Source organism: Callionymus lyra, chromosome 10 (genome assembly GCF_982586985.1).
Source record: "Callionymus lyra chromosome 10, fCalLyr1.hap1.1, whole genome shotgun sequence".
NCBI classification, from domain to species: domain Eukaryota; kingdom Metazoa; phylum Chordata; class Actinopteri; order Syngnathiformes; family Callionymidae; genus Callionymus; species Callionymus lyra.
This window is the reverse complement of record NC_141827.1, coordinates 21885506-21911420: the sequence shown is the minus strand read 5'-3', so window position 1 is coordinate 21911420 and position 25915 is coordinate 21885506. Positions and strand designations below refer to the sequence as shown.

General features: G+C 36.9%; 1 protein-coding gene across 2 annotated transcripts in view; it reads left to right on the top strand.

Moving 5' to 3' along the window:
• asic1b (acid sensing ion channel subunit 1b) overlaps positions 1–25915 on the top strand; it is a 199569-nt gene that overhangs the window by 170712 nt on the left and 2942 nt on the right. For both annotated transcript variants that reach the window (XM_087801464.1, XM_087801463.1), the window contains 8 exons: positions 2456–2606; positions 8618–8745; positions 11796–11946; positions 16877–16933; positions 17383–17536; positions 21594–21685; positions 21854–21933; positions 22679–22780. In XM_087801464.1, coding sequence (XP_087657590.1) covers positions 2456–2606; positions 8618–8745; positions 11796–11946; positions 16877–16933; positions 17383–17536; positions 21594–21685; positions 21854–21933; positions 22679–22780 — 915 coding nt within the window. The remainder of the gene's footprint in view (positions 1–2455; positions 2607–8617; positions 8746–11795; positions 11947–16876; positions 16934–17382; positions 17537–21593; positions 21686–21853; positions 21934–22678; positions 22781–25915) is intronic.

Here is a 25915-nt window from a genome sequence, read left to right as displayed (position 1 = left end):
TGAATAAATAAAAGCGAGTTGTGGGTTTACTTTATATATGTGTGGAGAAAAAATCTGCCTGAGGAAATAAATTGTTATGGTGAAATGTGATTGTGTCTTCTCGTACGAAATCTTCTGAAGACTGACAGACGCTGATTGGATTATGTTGCAAGAGGGCGAAACCGAGGTTTGCTCTTTAGTGATGTTTGTATTCTGTTCACTGCACATTGGCACTGGAGACAGAGTCTGCCTTCATGAAGCTCCAAAGTCACATGTCATATTGTGTCTGATGCATTCTTCATTTCATTCCACTTCTTTTTTTTTCTGTGTTCAGTCAAGCAACTGATGGATTGTGAGTCAAAAACCTTCACCTCAGGCCCAAACACACAGAGGACATTTCTTTTTGCTGGTGATTTTGACCCTTTGTTTCATTGAAATTCCTGCTTTACTTTTTCGCTCAAATAAGTCGATCCTTCCGAGGTCAGTGGTGCGTAAGTTGAAAAAACAACTATAGAAGTAAGGAATTGCAGAGTTACTTCAATGCATGGTGGTCTTCTTTTCTTTGTCTTACAAACTTTTTGTTTTTGTTTGCGCTATCCTCCTTTCAACTTATTGTAACGCTGTTAAAAACTTATGTAGCATTAATCTCAACTCAAGTACTTAGACTCTAATAACGACATAAATGCAAAATGAGTCAGTGAAATTGTCTGCGTTTTAACAACAGCGCCAGCATATTTTGAAGTACTCTGTACGATTGGCCAGAGAGCTTTCAACAAGTGCAGAAACCGCAACACAATAAAATTAACAGAACTAAAAGACGCCGTTTCTGGGGACTGATATTGCTGACGGACCAGTACAAGTTTAACTTGACGAACACACAGATAACATAACAAAAATACTATATGAAGTATAATGTATACAATTTATTTGATATTTTTACACAATTTTCCAACTTTGTTTGTTTGGAATTTTCTGCTACTATTAGCTTCAGTCACGTGGTCCGTCTGCAATATGAGTCCCCGAGTTCTGCTGCTGCTTAATTATATTGAGTTGTGGCTTTCAACGCCTTTTTTTGGTTTGTTTATTCCGGCCAACATTTGAGCCTAATCCCAACAAATAACCTCAGCAATGAGTGTTTCATTAAAAAAAATTAAAGGTTTTCCATGTTCCTGAACTGATTACTTAATGCTACCTTATTAATTATTCAGTTCTGTACATATTTTTTTCGGGGGTTTAGCTTTTTCCATTTGGCTGAAATGGGCTTCCATGGATTTGCCCTTGGATTAATGCATTGGCTACAAAATGATTGCTGCCAAATTAGCATTTGGAATTCCACACTAATGCACTTTTGGAATCCATTCTATGTAAAATCGAATTTATGAAGCATGAATAATCAACCTTGTCCGGCCATTAAGATTGATGTCCTCATCGATCATGATCAGAAGTTCCTGCTGTGTTGGAGATTTTTGAAGATTCGATATGATTTCTGACAATACAGCAACATGTTCGTGTGATATATCGCACACTGTCACTCCCTCCGCTCTTGTGCAAACACCATGTGGCAGTCAGCAAGTTGTTCTTCCTGTAGTGAAAGCTTATCTCGTCTGTTTGTTCCACGTCCGTGAACAAAGGCTGAGAAAGCAGACGACGCTCATTTCAGATATTACTTGGGTATTCTTATCTCCTTTTCCTCTCCACAAAAGTCCCCTTGTCTACGCTTTCCTTTATTCTCATTTCCCCATGAATGCCGTAACGTTAATAAAAAAGTTAATTGATGGAAGACTCACAATTGTCCGTCTACACAATAATAAAAGAACTAGTACCCATCAGAGATATTGCAGTCCCTTTCAATTTCCTATATGTTCGCAATTTGATTACACATCCATTAATTCACTGGCAGCCATGTTCCGTCAATAGGTCATTTCTCTTTTCAACCTTTTTATTGTGGAGCCGCCTCCAGCAGCCTTTTTTTCTGTTTGTCTGTTTTATGCTAGCGATAAAGTACGTGCAGAAAATAAAGGGTCTACGAACCAGAGGGCTTAATGAAATGGTTTCTTCAAATCGGTGGTGGGCAATTACATTTTCTCAGGGGCCACATTATATAGTGTGACTCATGTTAGGGTCGTTCAAAGTCGAAGTGAAGAAGCAAAGAGCCAAAATACGATTGAAAAACTACAGAAGTAAAAAAACAGAAACTAAACCTGAATATACCAATACAATACCTGTAAGCCTGCAGTAATACAGTAAATAATGAAAAATAAAATTGTTAGCCCCCAAACATCTGATCTACGCTGACCTCATAAGGGCTGAATAAATAGAGTCAAAGGGGCACATATGGCCCCTGGTTCACGCTTTTGTCAGGTCTGCTTTAAATGATAGCATGAGTGGCTTTAAGTACGAGTATTTGTGTCATACAAAACAAAACAAAAAATCCTCTGGCCTCGTTTTAATGCTCAAACTTTTGTTCTTCCTCCAGATATTCACGCGCTACGGAAAATGCTACACCTTCAATTCAGGCCAGGATGGACGACCGTTGCTGGTGACCATGAAGGGCGGGATGGGCAACGGCCTGGAGCTCATGCTGGACATCCAGCAGGACGAGTATCTGCCCGTGTGGGGGGAAACCGGTAAGACAGCCGATCCGAACGCCGGATCGCAAACACCGCCTTTGCCTTTAAGCATGAACTGGACATGAAAGGGGTGGATAATCAATGTTTCCTTACATCAGTGGAAATTTGAGATCAGTGGGATTTCCTGCAGAATCCCCAAGACGTCGGACTGACTTTGGCACACTTGCTGTACAGCCTTTGATGTTAACCTGAAATTGGATTTATGCTAAAATATTAATCACTTGCTTTCCAGAAAAAAAAACCCTAAAAAATGATTCGCTTTTCATTTTTCTTCAACAAGTTATTTACTGGTTCTATTAGGTCTTATCTACTTAAAATGTTTTTATTTTAAATAAACACATATTTCCTTTTTTCTGTTATTCTCTATTTCATTTCTGTTTTTCTTAACTCAGTAGCTATGTTTTATCGTTTTAAGGCCAGTTAATGCAAAATATTTTTTCTGTAATGATTTGTTTAGACAGTCATGACTCTCTATCTATTTACTATATATCTATATAGTTTAACAATTTAACAATTCTCTTTATCACATTACATGGACAAGTCTGGATAATGTTTGATGGTCCTTGTGATCACCAAAACAGCAGTGAGTCAGAAATTGTTTTTTTTTGTATCTGAAGTCTTTTTGAATTAACCAGGAAGATAAAAAAAAAAGAAAATTACACAAGAGCCTTCATCAAGGTAAAAGGTGGTATGAGGCAACGATGCACTTACACCAATCTGACACCAGGTGGAACCAGAAATAATATATTCAATCTTACGTATAATTGCTTTAAAATGAAACAATTTCGATCCAGCAAATGACTTCACTGTCTACATGGGCAGACATGACGCGAGGCCCTTGCGACTGAGCAGAGACAGTGAATTTGGTTTCTCATGTAAACTTCATTTTAATTATCATATCCACAGCCGAGAGCATGACACTTAAATGACTCTTTCAGCAGCCACATGAACACTGTCTAAATTGTAGACCTCCCTTTTCAGAAATTCAGTTCAATCACACAAAAAATTTCTCAGACTCAAATTTGCTATTTCTGAGTTATCAGTTGACTAGTGAAAAACTGTTGCGTTGATAAATAAAAAATAATAATAAAGATGTTGCTCACCTGTCAGAGTCAAGTTTTAGAATTTAAATCGAGTCAGGTCTGAATGAGCTTTACAGCGGGTTGGTTCAAAATTAATGAATAGAAGAAAAAAGGAAATGAATGTTGACCCACACAAGAACTCAATGATGAGGCTGTTTCAACAATAGGCTGTTTCCACCAAGATAAGAAAAATCAATATAATCGTTAACCTTGAAGCATCCAATAATCAATCGTTCTTCGTTGTTGTCTTAGATGCGAGGGAATTCGATGAAAAACAGAGAACATATGTTTGTTCTTATCCTCTAGTTCTTATGCTTATGTAGGTCTACAAAATAACACTTTAGAATGAGGTAAAGAAATGAACTTATATTAATCTTCTTATTCATATGTGTATTTATAGCAAATTAGCCACTTATTAACCATGATAAAGTACTTACACCTTGTTCATTGTGACTATGTTCTGCCCTCAATGAATTAGGAGTTCACTCTGAACTACGCCATAATTAATCATTATTAAAAGGAAATAAAGAAGAAATCTAAGATTAACTTTGGTGAAAACTAACTTCTATTAGTTGTAAGTAACATGAGAGAAGTAATTCACTATCAATAATATACTTTTTATAAAGTGAAAAAGCAAACCAAAGCATCCTAATAACTAAGTAATTGTGAACATATACAGTAATTAGGATTCTGTCAAAACGTGTACATTATTGTTTTCCCTCAAGTAGAAAAATACTTTTAAGTGTTAAACGTTGCTGATGTTATGAAAGTCAAATACTTGACTTATGTATGAATACACTGCCACTTTAGAATAGGAAACATAATCACAAATAAAGTTTTTTATTAATTCATAAGATATTACTTCTGTTATAGTTGTGCTTTTTTCCTTTAAAAGAGAGTATTATTAATAGAGAATTATTGTGGTACTCGGTCACTTTGGTAAATTGAGAAAAGTTCATCTTTAATAACTTCTTTATTTACTATTAATAATCAGTAATTCGATTATAGTTAAGAGAGAACTCTTAATATCATTCTATCAAGGGTAGACTATAGTGACAATGAATAAGATGTGAGTTAGTACTTTATCATGGTCAATACATGACTAATTTGCTCTTAATACATATATAAATAAGTTGATTTTTAACATTCTAAAGTGTAAAGAATGGTAACGGAGTCTGATTTCTAATGACTTAAAGATTCTTATTTTGTGTTAAAGCAGAGACAATTTTGTTGTCATCCCTGCTCAAGATGTTGTGACTATTTTCAATAACTCAAATAAAAGTTGTAGACAAACAAATCTCTTTGAATGTCATGTGTCAATTGCCATCAACACAAGCACAACTTATAAATGTGGAAAGAAGGTTTTTGGGTAAATGGTTTTACTCATTACAAAGTCCTAACCAGGTCGGAAGAGAAATCTCAATATCCCATTTAATATAGATTATTGTAGAATCGAAGCGTCCCTTTTTTCTTTTTTTTCTTCGCCGAGTTGCTGGACTGTTCTCCCTTTAAAGATAATGTCAGAAATCCATGAGAGGCTCAGAGTAAAGCTGCTAATCGATAGCATCAAGAGAAACAGATGAAGTGGCTCATACATCAGGATCCCTCCTCGTACTCCCCCTGGATACTAAAAGGGGGTTTTCTCAAGAGATAAAAGTCTTTGCTTCCTCTGAAACTAACATTGGATGAGTGGAAGAAACTAGACGTATTAATGCGAGGATTCTTGTCAGAGCAGCAGAAGTAGGTATGTGGCTTTGTGTAGTTTTAATTGACTTTTTTCTGTCTTATAATTTCAGTCATGACTCACCTTGTCATTTAGCTTCTCTGATAATAGTTGAATGCCTCAAAGTCAAACTGATTATCCAGATTTGTCACATGTAAGACAGTGTAATGGGTACATGTTAATTGATAAATGGATCCATATGGCAGTGAAATTGTTAGGATAATAAAAAAGTGGCTTGTATAAAAGAAATGCTATCAATGCTTTCTTAATTCATGCTACAGATACTTCTTGATGACACAAAGGACTTTGAAATCGTTTATGTAATAAGGTTTGCTTGCCATACGCAAACATGTGCTGGAGCTGACGATGAAGGCTTATTGTTAGTAATGGCCGCTGTGAGCAGCAGAGTGATGGGGGGGGGGGGTGATGTAGTCAGACGAGACAGAGGGCATAGAGAGCCTGTGTGCCTGGAGAGTCATCCCGTTGGTTTAAGTGCTTCATGCATTGAGATGAAGGGATCCCTCCTGGGTTGATGACCACATTCACATTCTACCCCGAGCCTGAGACAACAGGCCGAATATCCGAGGTGATGACCGGTTCTTAAACTGTCAGGCGGATGGCTGAGTGGCCGTAACACGAATTGACAGTGGGGCCTAAAAGCGGGCGCAAAAAAACAGGCTTACACGAATTCTGGCTAGTGAGAATAATTCTATTAATCCTGATGTATCTACATTGTGGAAGTTTAATACCAAGGCATATGATCCGCACATGATATTAGAACTTAAAGTGATAGTTCACCCAAAATTCACTCACTTTCTACTCACCCTCATGTTGAGTTATCCAATTCTTTTTAGAGTTATAGGCAAAAATGTATGCATTTTAGTATTGCGTCTTGATCAACAATAGGAATTGTTCCGAAAAAAATCAAAAAAAAGTGTAGCAAAAAGTCTAAATTTTAAGCTGTTTTATAGAGGAAGTTACTGGGCCATCAGTGTAAATCTTGCAATCGAACACACTTACAATGTGTTCGATTGAGGATAAACTTGTAGCTGGAGCTGAAGCACTGGGAGCTTCTGCTACAAATAATATTACAATATAGACTTGTTTAAATTTCTTATAAGCAATTCCTCTCGTCGAGGCTTAAAAAAATTGGACAACTGAGCTTCAGTTGCTAAATTAAAATGGTCTTACTTTACTTGTTTGTCTATAACTCTAAAAAATGAACAGATTACTCTGAAAATAATTCCAACCCTCAGTCGACATGAGGGTGAGTAGAAATAGTTACTTCATAGTTAAAACACAATAATTTGAAAAAGCAAGCCATCGTTGATGCTTTATCAATACTTCTTTCTACAGAATGTTTTCCTCAAAATTCTACAGCCACTTTATCAAAAATAATATCTTGCCACCGATGTAAAACTGTAGACATTAAAGGGTTAAGAATCTTTGTATCGTAATAAAACAGCATCACATCAGATTGAAAATGTTTTCTGTTTCTATTTAGTTTCAGAACAGTATAACTGCAATATGGTGGCTACTCCGTTGCGCGGTTGCTACATATTGAATTTGTTTATTAGATAATTAGATAAATGTTATTGTGTGAGTTTTTTTGTTTTGTCTTTCGTTTACCTTCTAAAGTCTCCCAGTACCTCGTTTATTGTTCATCATCATCATCACCACAGTGTTAATACATGAGTCATGAGTGAAGCAATCGTTATTTTAAATATGAAATAGACATTATGTAATAAAATTCTGAGAAATCATTACAGAGGCAAGTAAAAAAAACAATTTTCTAACGTGTCAACATCAAAGCCACGAGTACAATTTCTGTTCCTGCACTATCCTATTTTGTTTTATTGAACGATGTGAAGGCCCTACATCTGAAGCCCGGAACACAGGCAATAAGAACGCCACAGAAATATGTCTTCAGCCTCCAGGTCGTAGCGGGCTGTCAAATGACCTAAATAAAACATTACCCCATCCATGGCGCTATCAAGGCAACAATTCCAGGTCATCGCGATTTTGACATGACCGCACACGTAGGTTTTGCAGTGTGTCTTTGCAATGTTCTCTGCCCTCACGACCACAGAGACACATCTGCTTCGTTTAGAATCTGCAGTTCAGTCGACAAGAAAACTGTCTGATGAATCATTTCCACTTCCATCAGATAAGCGAGAACATTTTGAGGTTTTTCTTTTCCTCCATTATTATTACAAAATAATAATAACAAGGTTATAAGTAAAAGTAGAATAGATCATCAGGATTAAAATTGTATTATAGAAATGATTATTATAATTATGTATTTTTTTCTTGTACATTGAACAAGTAGGAAATAATTATCCTAAAAGAAAAGCTATTCTAATTTACCGTGTAAATTTAATGTGACAATAGCAAGGAACAACAGTCTGACTTCCTCATAATCATGCGCGGTGGAGCTTCCGTTAATCGAAAAGTAATTAAATCTGCACAGAGGTGAAATGAAAAAAAATATCAGTTTAACCTCTGTGTCTCAAATGTAAACTCATATTTAACAACAGCCAGTTTCATTAAGATAAGAGATAAGATAAACCTTTATTTCTCTGCGGGATTCTCCACACTTCCGCTGTAATTTAGATAAAACAGCTAATGAAGAAAACACTATTGCACAATTTGACATGGCAATGTTTATTAATGCCGGTTAAAAAAAAAGAAGATTTATAACTGTTTAAATTAAAGATAATTTAATTAGTTATCACTTTTAAGTTTTTGCATGAAACAACTTGTTTTCCATTTGGTCCTTTTTTGCGACTTTAAAAACGTTATGAGAGCAGAGCCAGCTGTTATCACGCCCTGCTTTGTTATACAATGAGGTGAAGACTTATATTGATATTTTTTTAATTTTATTTAAATTGTTTATCAGGCCAGCATCTTTGACTTGACTCCTAAAAGAAAAACACAGATAAACTTACAATATCTGTATATTTGGAAGACCAGGAAGAAGAGTAATTAAGATGTACATATGTGTGTCATCTGCAAAGTAAAAATATGAATTAAGATGTTTATTTAGTGTGTTATTAAATGGGTAGAATCAAATAGAGTGACATTTCCTCAGTCTGATAGTTCAATGTGTAGTTAGAGGTCAGTTGTTTCCCTGAAACATTCAGCTGCGGTCATTTCAGTCGCATCTCATCGCCCTAACTGGCCATTTCCTCTCTTGTCAACAGACGAGACGTCGTTTGAAGCCGGGATCAAAGTTCAAATCCACACCCAGGACGAGCCGCCGTTCATAGACCAGCTGGGCTTCGGAGTGGCACCGGGGTTCCAGACCTTTGTCTCCTGTCAAGAGCAGCGGGTACGTCTCGGGGCTGATGACTAAACACAAAACCACACATGGCCGGTGGTTTCAGGCTGAGTTGTCTTTGGAAATCATTTTTTGAAAAGATGAAATGTAAATCACAATGTATTTTAATTAAAAAATGTTCACAGCCCCTCACACTCTACTACTCAACTATAGTTCACATTTAGTGGCTATGCAGTTTATTTTTGGGACTGGAAATCACACAGATGGATTTGAATTTGCATAAAAAACATAAAAAGTGACACTGCTGATTTACCTCGCAGCTGTAGAGAAAGGGGGCAATACTCTTGAATGAAGGGAGGGGGGCGCCGTATGTGTGTTTTCATCTCATCAGTGCATCACTGAGTGCTCACACTGCAATAAATTAAAGGCCACCATTGTGATTTAGGGACCTGCATTTTTCACAATTTGTACTGAGGAGTCGGAGGCGACTGCATGTCGAGCATACTGGATGTGGCTTCTTGTAACACAAAGCAAAGGCACAGAACACTTTAGTTATACACATAAAGATGTAGTTCTGAAAATGAGGGTAAAAATCCAATTAAGGAAAAGGAAGTGATTCCTCGAGTCAAGAGTTTCCTTCACTTTCAAAGTCGAACGGAATATAAAAGTCATCATGGCTTAATAAAGTGCGATGCTTCGTGATATGTGGACGTGGGTTTGACTGCAAAGGTTATCGGGACGATATTGCGACCCAAGAAGGTTTGGTGGAGCGATGTGTGTGTCGCAGGTATATCTAAAGCTGTCCTTGTGTCTGTCATAGTTGTTTGGGGAGGAAACTAGACCCTCATCCATGATTCACATTTAGCTCAAATTACTCTAGCTGTGAATTGCAAGTCCACTTTACTTTGGATACTTGAGGTGTTGACCTTGTTTGTGTAGCTTGAACTCAGGATATTAGAGGGTGAAGCTTCACCAGATCGACTAGACATCCAGTGCCTGCAGGTAAACACGTCAAGAACTGGAACAAGAAAGCTGTAGTAAATGTAAAGACGGGGAATAGTGGTAGAAATAATAGGACAATTGGTAAAGTTTCCAGGTGGTTGCAATACTAGTACATTTTATTAACATTAATATCAGAACTGCAATAATGAATAACAACACAATCACATGTATTGCAAATAAACTGCAAAATATATATGATTTAAATATAATATGTCAATTGACTCTTAATAATAAATGAAGAGAAAGGTGCCAAAGCTGATTATTTTCAAAGCTTCGGGAGACTTTAGCTAATCGCTAAAAACAAAAAAAGACAATCATTGAGCACCGGGCTGAAGACAGCTAGCAAAGACAACACTAGTCACAGCGAATAAAAAAACAACAAGCGAATGTGAGAACTGTTGCATTGACAACATGGCTTATTAGCATCACTTGCTTGCTTGAAGAATTGGCTAGTTTCAGAAAATGATAAGAATGAGATTTTGGTGATATTTTTATTCATACCACAAGACGTTGACCTCACCTCATTACTACAGCATAATAAAGCAGCATTTTTGACAATGCCATGTCAGTGAAATAGCTAAAATATTATGTTTTGATTATCAGTTTCAACAGTCAAATGTTGGAATGTATATGATGTTTTTGTGTGAAATGGTGGTCTACATCTTCTAGAGGGAGATCCATGGAGGTCAGTGTTTGGTTGGCTATATTTACGCACCAATTAGCAAAGCGTATTACTATCATAGAAAAATGAATGTAGAATTTTGAATAGGTAAATATGAGGGTCAGAAATGTCATGTTTGTCGTGTTGTGAAATTGCAGTCAGCTCAGTGTTTGGGACGTTGTTTTGGTTATATCCCCCAAATCCAGTGAAAACCGGGTAGGAAATCCATCCCACGAGAATATCTAATATTTATACAATATTGAAATCCATTCTCTAGTGTTATGTGTCTGCCTTTTTCTACAGGACTAACACCTGGCTCACCTGGAGAGACGTTAAAACAAGGCAACTGTATTGAAATGTTTGAATTCTGAGCAGCTGGAGATTGAGAGGTTGCTAATGAAAGTGCGGCAGCAGGTGGAGAAACCAGGGGGGGACACTAAACCTGCAGACGTGACAGACACCACAGTTTCACTGGGAGAGGACCTGGATCCGGATCACAGTGGAGGAATATTACCTTTTGGTGGTGGTGTTGTGGTCGATAGTGGCTTCTACATGCAGGACCAGTCAGAGGTCAGAGAAGACACTCATTCCCCTCCGTTGTTGTCGGGGCTGGATGAGCTTTTAGAAAACAGCAGGGAAAGTTTGGTCCGCGGCCAACGAGCCATCATTTATGATCCTCGTCAGAGATAAGGCACAGAGGAAAGCGGGTTATTAACGGCCCCTGACAGACGTTTGGCCCGAAAATATCCTGTCAAAAAAAAAAGTTTTGTTCTTAAGATCCTTGAAAAGTGGTGCCACGGTGGAGCCCTGGCTGACACATCAGCCGGCTGAATGGGATTCACTGAGTCCTTGAATGCGGAATCCACTTATTTTCAAAGCTATTTATAACGTTTATAATTTTATTTATCACATGTATTGCTTTTGGCAGCAGTTTCTCATTCGAATTGCTTGAGAAGACCAAGGTCATCGGTTACCACACAGCACTTACTGTGGGAGTTCTCTTTCGCCGTGGAGGGGTTCTGAGGAATCATGCAGTCGCACCATTATGAGCTTGAATCGGCGGATTAGGGAAAGGTAGGAATCTCAAAGTGTGTGAGAGGGTACTAGCAACAGGCTCCTGGGGTAAAGGTGTTCCAAGCTCGCCGGTAACTCACCCACCAGCTGATTCTCTTCATCGCTTGCTCTCAGCAAGTGGGCAGCAAAGCGGAAAGCTCCGAGGGAGAACAGGAATAGAAGTGTGGGAGATAAACCTCCCACCACAACCACCTCCATTCCCATGTTCCCTCCCCCACTGTTTTCAGTCTGAGACTCCTCTACTGAGAGTCTAGTGGCAGAGTTACAAGTTCAGCACTTGTCTTATTGACTGAAGATTAAACGTTTTCCAATAGATGTGATAATCCTCAAGTGTTTCCGGTCTTTTTTTTTCTTTCCCCCTCAGCTGACATATCTCCCTCCTCCGTGGGGCGACTGCAAGGCCACGGCGATGGATTCGGACTTCTTCAGCTCCTACACCATCACAGCGTGTCGGATCGACTGTGAAACGAGATATCTGGTGGAGAACTGCAACTGCAGGATGGTCCACATGCCAGGTAGCATCTCTGGATCAATTTAGGGATTCAGGAACAAACTAATTACATCCTGTTTATCGATCAATATATTTGCCAACCTGAGGTTTGCAGGAGCGAAAACAGTGTCCCAGACGTTGCTCTCCTCAAGAAGTTCCTCAAGCTTTTAAGGGAAATACTGAGGTGTTCCCAGGTCAACCGAGAGACATAATCTAATCTAAACCTCGGCTCCGCCTCAGGGGCCTCCACCCAATTAGACCTGCCTGGAAGGGAGAGAAATCTCAGGGGAAAAGCTGAGTCTCTTCAGTCAGACTTACTTTATTTTTATTTATTTTTTATATGGTGGCACAGTTTAGAAAACTGCACTTACCTGTAAGTACATTCTGATGTATTACTTTTTTTGTCCATGTTTATCATGTCACCAGTTTCATTTGTTCGCACAAAAATTTGTGGTTAAAAGAAACTAGTGGACCAAATTATTCACACATCATGAGCAACATCACATATTGGAACAGCACATAGAAAACATCGTAAAAAATATAGCACAAAATAAATCTTGATGAATAAGGGTCATTCCATTATGCTTTAGAAGTAGCAAGGTTGTAAAGTCTCACAAGGATTCTGCTTGTGATACAAATAATGGCTTCACAAATAATATTCATAGTAGACTATAGATCACACATGGCCTGTAAAATAAAAATATTTGAATCTTCCTGGTTTATTAGAGAGACAATTGTTTACAGGGCCAAAGATTTGTTTTTGTTTTTTTTAGCAGAAACGCTATAGCAACGTTTTGAACTTACATTTAATAGGCGAAGAAATGTGAGCAAAATATAAACCTGATTTAAAACTCTGGAACACATCACTAGAACAGAGTAAAGAATTTTAAACAGTATTAAAAATCATCCCAAAAATGTACAGAGGAACGGAATGTTACTACTTTCCGAATTGGATTTTTTCTTTTGGGGTGCACTCGGATGATGAAAGGACAATTCAGCCTTTTGGAAATTGAGAAATGAGGATGAAGGGGAGAAATAATAAGAATGGTTCTTTTCTCCTTTTCAATCTTCTAGTATAACATGAGGAAACACCAGCGTTGTCAATGTAAATCGTGCATCATTCATATCTTTCCACTTAATTCTCGTATTTAAATAACGAAAGGCAAACTACAGATAATCATGTCTCTTATAATGATCATCTATTTTGTTTCACATAGGCTTGCCAACACAATTTACTGAATACAATATTCTGCTACACAGCATGACTCAACAACAAACTTACACATTTCTTTCCCTTTACTTGTGCTCGGTGGGTAATTATAAAATAAAAGGATAGCATACAGGAGAACACCTGCTGAGGAAACAATATGACTATTAAAAATATCATTTATTCTGTTTATGTATCGGTTTAAGTAATTGACTTGCTTTTTTGTGAGCTTAAATATACTAAATAAAAGTGTCTAAATGTGACTAAATGAATAGAGGTGCTTTCATCATTGATGTTGCTTACAGATTTTTTTTTGTTTGGCAGAAGCTACAGAGAAAATGAGATTTTTACACTGCAGCAGAAAGCAACACTCACCTGGACTCGTTTTGTGTTGTGTAATTACAGCTGACTTGGCTGTCTCTCCAATGGAAAAATGAAAGGGGAATTACTCTAATCTGATTTCACCTCCTTTACTTTCAATGCCACACTTGTGAGCCTGATGATTATCAAAGTGCTCGTACTTAAGGTCACAGTTCTCGCCGGTGTTTGGATGAGATAAACGAACGATCCACACTCGTGATAATCAGGAAATGATTTTGATGAATGAGAGTCTACAGCTGGACTCCTCCACCTCCTGGTACCTGTCAAGTCTGGTCCTATCTTATGGCCTCACCGGCCAACTTTAAAGAAAAAGAGCTAATATGTTTTGAGTAACAACAGCTGGAAAATAATTTCCTGTTCATCTTTCTTTCTTTCTTTTTTTTCATCGACGGCCCACAGCCCGGTTGATTGGTCACCACATGGAGACCAGTAGAGTGGGTGAGAGCGTGAGCTTAGTCACGAAGTCCACGTGTGGGTTGAATTCAGTTCATAATTTCCCTTCTTTTATTCCACTAAATAATTTCGAAACACATGGATGTGTCTTGGCGATGAACAGATGGAGCAGTTGGTATTTTGCTGGTGGCAGGCGAGAAGCAGATAATTCACCAGATGTGTTTTCTTGGTAACAGCCTTGAGAGAAACGGTGTTATTGAATTAGAGCCTTTTAGACATGTTTAATGAATTGATTTTAAGCCGAACAGATCGCTGTATTTAATGAGTATTTAAGTTAGCTACGGTTGCAAACATAATAATGTATTTTTATCAATGACAAAAGATCAGTTTACATCCCAATTCGAGACGTTGAAGACGTCTTAAAAGAAAATACAATATGAAGATCAGACTTATGCTTTCTAGTAAATTTACATTTTGTTCGACCCGTCACTGAGACTGCCAAAAGTTTTTTTTTCCCCTTTAGTGATTGAGTTTGAAACTCATACAACTTTCACCTGGAATATTTTTTTGCACCTACATGTTGTGGTTGATTTCTAATTCGGTTTACTGTATTAGCCATTAGTGTCATCATTTTCCAGGGTGGAAAGGAGGTTTAAATTAAAGTACAACTAAAGTGTTGATCTAAGAGTGTTTAAAATGGATCTTGGACCTCTATTGTACTCATCAGTATGTGTTTATACTCAAAACAAAACTCTCTTTTAATTGAAATATTTACATTAGAAAATATACTTAAGCCCTGCCCACTTAAAAAGCTTGCTTTTTCTGGTGATTTAATAGGTTGGTCATCAATCTCCATCTCCAAGGAACTCTTTGTATAAACAAAGCAGGGTATGATTACGCTTTCCTCACCTCTCATTCGCTGAGAGCTGAAAGCCTCAGATTTTCCATCCAAAAGTATCATTTAGTGGGTTCTGAAAATTATTCATAGAGCTTCATCTGACCATTGATATTATCTGTAAGAAATAGTTGTATTTTATTTGGTTCTCTAGACCCACAACTTTCACCATCAATCACAACAAAAAAACATGAACTGTTTATATAGAGTATTCCTATAATGTAATCATTTGTGTAAACTTGCGAAGCACAGTCTGGTTATTAGGCATAATGTTAAGAATTAAGAATATAAGAGCAAAAATCAGAAAAATTGTGTCTTTAATTTTTAAGAACTATAAAGTTGAATTACTCTGATCTTATGTGGGGCTTCGATTACAGTCACCCTTTCTATTTTTTCTCCAAATTGTTTTAGAAAAAAATATATATATTATATTCATAAAATTCTTTTTATATTATTAGAATTCATTGTTCTCTGATGTTTTCTCATTGGTTTGTTCATCTCTTTTGTTGGACTGATCTTCCTTATTGTGGCCTTGAGACACATTTTTAGAATTGCAAAATGTGTTTCCACCACCAAAGTTTGAGGGCAAAACATAATTCCATTGAAAAAGATGCCAAAAAAGATGATTTATAGTGAGAGGATTATAGATCCAGACCGCTTTAATGCTTTTGGCCCAGGGGTATCTCTGTCTAGTCGAAATCTGTTTCCATTTGAGTTAGCTTTGTTTCTTCTGTGAATGGTTTCATTTATATTTTTTATCGTCTAAAACTTGCTTCATAACGGCTGTTTTGACGTTTTTACATTGTACTGAAGACAAATTTGCTCATTGTATCTGGTAGCTGAGGGAGCGGCAAATTGATACATCATACTCCCAACCAGCTATTTAAGTGGAAAAGGAAAAAACCTCCTGCTCTAGTCATCCCTTAACTGATGGTCGATGTGGGCAGATATGGACTTTATGAACACATACTTCCTCATTTCCGATAAGCCATCCCATTCTTTTCCCGTCTTAATCAGGATGAATGGGGCTTTTCCCTGCTCAAAAACAGAGCAGATAAAGAAGAAATATGAAGATACAACCTTACAGTTTGAGATAGCTGTGGGTTTTTTAAGCTAATGCAAGCTAGCGCTTGTTCGATAACGCTGGGTTTTAATGCCTTAATTTCACTTCTTAGCTAGTGGATTCACTAATATTAGAGCTTTAGGCGAGTCAACTGTGACCCAAACATATACATTTGGAGAAGCAGGAAAGTTACTAAACCCATGCTGGTTAGCATCGTCTAATAAATACAGTCATAGTCAAGTCAGTTTAAAGCCATCTTTCTGGTTGTAAACATAATCTTAAAATCCTTGTCATCTCCCTGACGGCATTTCCCTCTAGTCTTGGGAAAGATAAATAAATTCCTTTATTGGTTCAGAACAGAGCAAGTGAAAAATCTTATTTTCTCCGGTTTAACCGACGGACTTTAATACACCAGCTTGTCAGTTATAAGCACATATGCCTGCATAGTTCCAACAGGAATACATACAGTGGTATGATTTTCCTTTATAAATCATTGGTTGTTTGGATAAAAAAATCCAGTTAAATATATCTTATAGGAGACAAACACAGTGATATTTGAGAAGTGAAATAAAGTGTATATGATTTACATTAAGTGTGCAGGAATTATTTAAACAAAATAACAAACAAACAATTTTTCTTTTGTGACGCCTACATTTATGCATTTTAACATACTTTTTCATACCCTTGTATTTAACACTAAATAACTTATTCTCACGCCATAGTAGATACGTAAAAGCAAGTTTCACATAACTTGGCACACTTTATCGAAACCAACTAAAATAAAAATCATTGGGAGGACTGTATTTCTTTGTAAAAAAAATAAATAAAAACAGTTACTCTCAAGGGTAATATAAGATAAGAAAAGAAAATCCATTATTGTTTCTCAGGCGAAAAAAATCTTTCATTTCAGCAGCAGGGTTGAGCACAAACGAGAAAAAGTATTTGGACACAAACAATCTAAAGTTAATTATCAGTAGAGCTTTTCTCTTCTAACTCCATCTTTTTTTTTGACTTAGGTGACGCCCCGTACTGCACCCCCGAGCAATACAAGGAGTGTGCAGACCCTGCCCTGGGTAAGAGATAACTCATGGTTGTGTGAGTTGTTTGTGAATGCCCCCTCTGTACCGCGCCCGTGATCGAAGCTGATAACAGATAACAGTGTTACCCGGTCGGATTGCGATCCAGCTGAAAAAAAAAAAAAACCTGTGGCCTCACGCTCTTTCTTTTCACCGCCGGCTGTTTGTGCATCAGCTGATCCCTCTCAGGCTCCCCTGTCACTTCTTTGTATTCCTATTGACTCGCAATCTCTGACTCTTTCATGACATCTTCCTCTCGCATGCCGCCCCGGGGCTTTTGCTGTCTCTCACGCTTAAATCTTTAGTGTAACTTTGCGTGCCTCCTTCCTCCATCGCTGCCTGCAGAATCTTTTCACACCATATCTTTGATGCCTCTCACTCTGGCGCCGTATTCCATTCCTGATGTGACGACGATTCTAACCTTGTCATGTCTCCAACTTTTGCAGACTTTCTGGTGGAGCGGGACAACGATTACTGCGTCTGTGAGACGCCGTGTAATATGACCCGTTACGGTAAAGAGATGTCCTTCGTCAAGATACCCAGTAAGGCTTCAGCCAAGTACCTGGCCAAGAAGTTCAACAAGACAGAGCAGTACATCTCGTGAGTCAAATCTTTCTTTCCCTCCAAACAAATTGATGTTAATAATTCAGCATCTGCAAACTGTCCTCGATAGAAACATCTATTATGATGGAGTAATTAAACTAATCTTACTATCTTTTACACTGTAGTTGCGTTGTTAACCTTCACCAGGAACACTTAACATCTTTCTCCACTTTGGTTTCTCTCACCTGTTTACACACGGTACGGATGCTTCCTCTCAAATACTTGCAGTGCTGAATTATTTAATTCTATAATGCCTCAAAAGCCTTTAAATATTTAACGATTTGCAGTTTGGAAAAACGGCACTCGCAACAGTTACCGCTGAGACTTTGTGGCTGCGTGTATATTTAGACCTTACTGACGATAAAAATGAAAGTTATCTTAGGGAAAGCGGAAAAAATGAATAAGTCCAATCGTCCCCCATCGTTTTCCTTTTAACACACTCCTGTTTCATGTAGACATTCTCACAGACCGTCGAGGGTGTGGCAGATAATTGAAACAAACATTTTAAAGAACACAAAAAGCATTAAAAAAAAAAAGTGCAATGTGAACTCATAAAGATCAGTGGCGTCTGGTGAAAAATACAGTACATTTTCCCCCCTATCCTATATATTAGATGTAAAAATCAACATTAATAGTAAGTAAGTAAAGGTTATTTGTAAAGCGCCTTTAATCGAATCACTTTAGGTTAATGATGGATAATAATGTTAATTATGCTCCTTTTTTCATTCCAAATTAAAACATATTTTAATTATACTCTCATCGCCAAAAACAATGATACTGAGATACTTTCTACCAAATTATCAAACACACACAAAAGAAATTTGATAATTTGTTAAAAACTAATTACGGAGCGGGACTCGAACCGGCGCCAGAGACCGGATATGACGAATGACGACACAGACCTAAGATTATAATCAGAACGTGAATCAACGAAATATAGTGTATCAATGTAAAGAGTTCTAAAAATATACAAAATGATTAACATTAATGATTAAAACTATGTTAATTTAAACTAAAAAAATAAAATAAATCAAAGATAAAATAAATAAAGTAAAAAGAAAACAGCCAAATCAGTGGGAGGGCAGCGCCCCATCGCCCCCTATGGGCCAGCCGCCACTGATAAAGATGATTATACGGAATGCCGGTAATTTTATGTGTCAAATGTCATTTTCCAGTAACTGGGCCACAGCCCATTGGTTCAGGTTTACTTCTGACCACAACAATACTTATAAAAAGGCCTAACTATTTATTTTGCATTTTTGTAAATACAGATTTTCTGTACCCAAGGCAACCTTTATTCACATAAGAAATGGTAGCAAAGTGACATTAGTCCTGTGTCTAAGTGTGGTTAATGGGCCAAGAGTTGAGTGCATAAATGCCAGATCAAGTGTAAAGATCAGAAGCGGCTGAGGGTGAATTAGCTAAAGGTTCCTATGGACTTGATTTCTTTCAACTATTATTACCAGTGGAGCTGCAGAAGATGAGATAATTGCACCGTATGTGACTTCAAAACCTTTCCCTGACGTTTCTTTTTGTGAGTCCCTTTAGATAGATTCTCTTTTTGACTGCTGAAATCGCTAAACGATGTTATTGTGGTGGGCATTAGTGGGCAGTTGGGAGCTCGCTGAAGTGAAACTGCAGCTGACAGGGTTTGGACTGTATAGTCTTTTAGATAATGACGGATGGTGACAAACTGTCATCTAACTGCTTTCTCCGGGCGGCAGCTCTCTTCGGATTTAACTGATGAGATGATGTCACAATTGCAGAATAAAAACTATCCCGATAAACCTTTTAAAATGTGTCTGAAGCTGTTTCGAATTGAGGCAAATTAATTGTAAACAGATTACTTTGGGTCGGGATTAATACGCTTCACCATATGTCATATTTTGATCTGAAATAAAAAGTCATCTCGTCAAAAAATATTTTGCCTCGGGTTGTTCACTGATTGAACAAATAAAAGATGGGTCAAATGAAACTAAAAGTTTAATCTTGAGCAGGTTTGACCTACTAAATGGCTAATAAAGAAGACGTATAAAAGCGTGTGCAGCCTCCGGATACAGAAGCTTCTTGAAGTTTTGTTCCTGAACAAAGTCAAATCTAAACAACTGTCATCATTTCCTTTGTATTCCGAAAATTACCAGCTCCACCTGAGGGGTTTTCATTACTCGTGGGAAATTGAGGACATCTGCTTTGTTATTTACTGAGAGTAGCAGCAGTTTTCACTTTCACTCCTTTTAAGTCAAGAGCGTTAGGCATTAAAACTGGATCTGTGTTTACTGACTGAAAGAATTGGTTTAGGAAAACAAAGCTGGCTTGTTTATCGTGAAAGTATTTTTTATCTAATAATGTCTTTAAGCAGCTCTGGGTAGTTTGGGTACCTTAATATTTTTGTACTTAAATATTTTTGTGATGGACTTGTGTTGACAGATCAACTTAAAACTAGTTTAACGAGTCATATACTGTGACTTGAGGTATTTTGTGTGATTTTATTTTCACTGTAAAAGTTCTTCGGGATGGTGTGAACATGCTACATATCACACTGGTTGTGGTGGGGGGCGGGGGGATTACGGTACAAAAACAAAGTTAAAGTTATGTTATTAACAAAGCCGTCATAACTCACATCATATTTCATTATCCACTGATTCATTACTTCATCAATATCCATCCTTCATTCAGCCACATGGCAACTTTTGTGACTATGCGAGTGCTCATGGGAAATGTAGTCTCCCGTCAGGCTAAACACTACCACTTTAGTCCACTGAAAAAAATTAAATTAAATCAAACACTTTGAAATAATTGGATGTTAATATGCCATTTAAATGCAACTGCCCTCCCTCCTCCTCCTGGATGTGTCTAAGTCATTAAACATGGCCTGTCGGATTGTTTGCTTTTAATATAAGATAAGAAACAGGTATTAGGGAGGTCAACTGTTATACAGAGAATTTCAATGACAGTAAAACTGGAAGAAAAAAATTAATCCGATGCGCCCTGTTAAAGACAGTTTGTTTAAAAAGAAAAATTGTTTAGTCTAGTAACAGATTGTGACCCTTGAGTGATTAAGTTTGACTGATATACATCAATAAAGTAAAATTATCCAACTTCTAATCTAACATAAAGATGAATGTAACTTGAATCAAAAAAAATAATTTGTTGTTTAAGTGATAGTTCACCCAAAATTCAAACTATAACTGGCGTTAAAAACAAAAATGTAAGTCTTTACGATGGTGGCAAACAGCACTAATTTTCTACTAATCCTCATCTAAAATAACGCACTTGAAAACATCAAACCCTACCTACAAGATGAATAGTTCTACCATCTACACTGGGAGATATTGCAATATTTACCAGCAGTGTTTCCTGTCCGTGCATCATGTCAGCCTTTAGGCTACAAACAAATTTCAATCTTTTTGGAACAATTTCTCATGTCAAGAGGGACATTACACAACAAACACCATAGAGGTGTTTGAGTATTTTTGGACGAAGAAAATTGAGCGCCATTTGCAGCTATAATATGGACATAGATTTCGGCCTATAACTAATACTTAATCTAAGATAAAGAACCATTAGAAAACGTTTGCAAAATGACCATGAGCTGCTCAGAGGGCGAGGCTGCAGGTGAGATACATTGGACTTATGAACATTTCTGATGAAATGTGGGTCTAAGTTAAGATCAGAAGAACATAAATACATCTGGAAATACATCAACAGAGGCCCACATGTTATACAATGCTGAGGTGTAGTTCAATGAGAAACAAAGATCTGAAAGACTTGTCATATAGGGCAGAGCAATCTAATTCTGAGATCTAGAAGTTAGAACTTGTTCTTGACCAGAAGTCATTAAGTAAAAGGTTGGACAGTTAATACATTTTAATACTTAGTGAAAAAGAAGTTGCCAACTCGCTAAATCTTCTTAGACATAATACGTTTCTGACAAAAACATTGAGTTTAAAAAAAATCATTTCTTCCTCATGTGTCAGTGCCAGGTCGTCTTGAATGGAAAAGCCAAGACGTTACGTGACTTGAAACAGTTTTGCTTTTCTCTCTCTGTTTACAGAGATAACATTTTGGTCCTCGATATCTTCTTTGAAGCTCTGAATTATGAAACCATCGAACAAAAGAAAGCCTACGAACTGGCAGGGCTGCTGGGTAAGGAAAATCTCCTTGTGTTGACTGTTGATATGCACTTTTCATCAAAGTCTTTTTTTTTTATCTCAAAAAAACATGTTTCCATATTATCCAGTATTGACTATATGTGTATTTTTACAACATGTATTTTAAATATAGGCCCCTCTTCATAATATGTTTTATTTTCAGGTGATATTGGCGGCCAGATGGGTTTGTTCATCGGCGCCAGCATCCTCACCATCCTGGAACTGTTCGACTATCTCTACGAGGTAAAAACGCGTCGCTGGTTTTCGCCGCTTCATTAACAAAATGATCACCCTCGTTATTTTTACTTTTTCACACGCAGTTACCGGTCGCCATGTTCTGCTCCGACGATGTGTCATCCCTCGTCTCGGCCGCATTAACACTGAATACATTTACATTTATCATCTGTTTAATGAGTGCTTCGTCACAATGTATCCGTCTGGTTTCATTAGAGAAACATGTTTCCTGGAGGGTTTTTTTTTTGGGTTGAAGATGAATATGAAAGTAAAGGAGTGATAAATATAAACAAACTACGACGAGCTGAGATTGATTCAGAAGGACTGAGGTTTGAAGAAAGAAAAGATTCCAATTAAAATGTAATGTCACAAAGATACATAAAGATGAATGCGTTCTCAGAGAAAAGCATCACAAAAGGATAAAGATTTGTAGAGCAGTGCTTTTTTATAGTTCAAGTATTATTTCTGCATTTGTAAGATTGTCTGCTTTCATTGAAATTCCAGGGGTTTAGCTGTGCATGTTTGTTGGACGGAAGGAATGAAAAAAAACAATCTGAGACAGAGATGTCCAGGATCGATGATGAATAACATTTGAATTCTCTACTTGCTGCTTGCCTTTCAAGTGTTGTTCGTTTGCACCGTGGAACAGCTTAAAAGACCTGGACACAATTTTCCGAGTCTAGAATTGGAAGATTGTTAAGCTTTTCATCCGTAAGAAAATGTCATAAATGACCCGTCTGTTGCTCATTTCCAGGTGATCAAGTACAAGATGTGCCACTGTGCGAAGAAGAAACATAAAAGCCGAAGCAACAACGACAGAGGAGCCGTGCTGAGCCTGGACGATGTGAAACGCCACGTCAGTAACCTGGAGACACTAAACTGCAGTTACATTTGAATTAGGTCTTATTTTAGATTAAGTCGTAGGTGTCAGACTCAAGTGCTATACTTATGGTGGATGAACAGGTCCATTTAAAACCATACTGTTTCAAAAATCGGTTTCAAATCTTGAATAAATGTTAATATATGAAGTAAATATCTCTAACACACCAAAGATATTATGGCGTAGATAAATACACGAGTGAAAGAAGGACAGAATCATAAGCCTGTTAATCAACAGCAGTATCGATTGGTCAAATAAAAGGAAACTTAGTTCTGTAAAGTCATATTTAAAATGTCGCCTACAAAGAGTTGTGAAAGTATTCAAGATCACAATGTTATTTTCTCGGCTGCTCTCGAACTGGCTCCAAATTATAAGCGAGTCACTAGCTTATCTATTATTAAATACCTGCAATATCTTATATATTATATTATATATAAATTGATTGTGATCTAATTGTATTCAGGAAAATGTATTTTCTATATTTATATTTGACTGTGTTTATGTATGTTAATGTTAATTCCTAATTGTGTTATTTATTATTGTTATTATTATCTTAATTTTATGTTTCTTATAACTGCTATTTGTTTATTTTTAGTATGGGTTTGTTCTTTTCATGATACATTGCAATCCGTAAAACTATTAAATATACTATTTTGAAAAAATATATAATTAAGATAAAAAAACAACAGGGAGATTTCAAGCATCTCAGATTAAAACAGGATGTATTGCATAGTTTCACTTCTTATTTAAGGCAGTTTTAGTATTATTTCTGTTCCATGAATCCTTTGATGTTGAATTGAAAAGAAGAATTATGTTAGTATTTATTATTTCTAATGACTCTATTACTAATGGATTAATCCACTTTTGGGGATGATTTGGGAAAATTAGACTTCTATAATTCAAAAAGCTTCTAAAATAAAACATTAAACAGGATGTTTTTAAAAGGCAACAAAGAATTCATATCGACAATAAATCGCTAAACCTTAGAAAGTTCATCCAAATGGAAGTAAATTAATTGAAAAGTTACAATTCTTCAGGAGAAAAATGTTGTTTTTCACAGACCTATAAAGACATAAATACATCTCCACTTTCATCCCATTGTATACTGGCTGATAAGTTCAATATTACAGTTTTAAGTAAAACTAAAACTAGAAACATATATTTATCTCAATTAATAAGTTACTGTCAATTTACCCTCCTTTTTATTTGATAAGAAAATATATAATACCTGAAAGAAAATCTACTTTTACTACTTTTAAAGTAAAACAAAAATTCTCTTCTCACCCTTTTGAAGAAGACAAAAGTACGTAAGTCTTCTGGATCGCAACTCATCTGCTTTGAAAGTGAAACCTTCAACCCTCCTTCACCAGACTGATGGTGATTGTCGTAGTGAAGTGAAAACAGGAGAGGATGGCGATAGAAGGCAGAGGGAAAGACTGAAAAGAGATGGTTTCATTGGAGTACAGAGAAAATTGAGAAAGAGAGAGAGAGAGAGAGAGAGAGAGAGAGAGAGCGACAAGTGGGAGTGCAGAAAGTGGTCAGGATTTAATCAAAGCTGCGATTGGGAATTGAGACAGCCCACTTACTTCATCCACTAAATGAAGTCAGCCCAGTGAAATTGTGAATCATAAGGAGGGGATGGATCCTGCTCTGATCTGACTGGATTTTAGTTTTGATCATTTTACACTCTGATGTATTTTAATTTTCTTATTTCTTTGAGGTTGAGTTGCTCTGGTTTGCGGAGGTATATTGAATATATGCAGATCATTACCGCTAGAGCCATTTTTGTAGGTCACGCTTGGAGGGAATATTTTTCCTTCTTCTCTCCTCATTGTTGCTCTGTGTAATTTGAAAGTTTTATTTTAAAAATGTAAAGGTTTGTGCTGGTCGTCATTCATCCGTGTCCTATTACCCAAGACGGAAAACAGGCGACGTGATCCTTGAAAATGATTCACCTTTATTCCAAAAGACCTCTTTGGTTGCTACGTAACAGTTTCGACAAGTAGCTTCAGTCGCCTTTCAAGTCCCTGTTTGATGAAGGCTTTTGGCATTAAGGTAAAAAAAATCTTTCAAGATAATACATAACCTTATTCAACTTCAGAGTAATTGGCTGTTTTGTCTGGACAAAAGAAGAAGGAGGATTAAATATTTCAGAAGTAAAGCTAATCAGGTAGCATAAACACAAACCACCTCAAGGCACAGTATATCTCCTATTATTTGTATACAACAAACCATGGTTATAACATTTAGGCAGACTGGTGTTTCTAAGTAAGAAATGTAGGATTATTGTGTGTTAAAAGATTTGAAATTCACCCACCATAGCCAAAAACAAGGTGCAACAGAGTCTGACCAACTCAAGCCCAAGAACAACACTGACAGTTAACAAAGTGTGTTACCACAGAAATACAGTGACGTTCCTGTTCCATAGTCAATTGATTTAAGTTATTTGGAAATGTTATTATTGACACACTGTTTAGGGTACAGCTTTAAGTAATAGCTCACCCCAAATTCTAATTTCCCTAATTTTCTACTCAGCCTCAAGGGGTTCCCCTAAGGGTTGGGATTAATTTCAGAGTAATCTGTTCCTCTCTAGAGACAAAAATATACCTACGTAAGTAAGTAACAGTTATTTGTAAAGCACATTTCTAGACCAGGGTCACAAATATGTTCATTTTAATGTCGCGACTGGAGCTCCGGTTCATCTTCAAGTCTATTTTATGCTTGTTTTTAGTGCTAGGCTAGCAGCCTAAATCTGGTGCATGTAAACCTGCAATGTGTTTCAATGAGGAAAGACTTCAGGCAGGAACTGAGAGACTTTTTTTTCGGAACAATTCCTCATGTTGAGTCTTCAATACAAGATGCAGCAGTATGGAGGTATTTGGATGTTTTATTTTTGGACGAAGTTGAAGACAAAGACGACTGAGCTCCAGTTGCTACACTAAAATACCACAGATACTGAGTAGAACAAAAACAATATCAATCCATACTGATGTGCTAATTTGAAAATACTCAAAATTAAAAATGTGGATAGAGGCACCTTGTATTTATTAGATCTGTGCCATTAATTCTAAATGTTATTAGGTGGGGTTGTGGGGTGGCCAATTATTGATA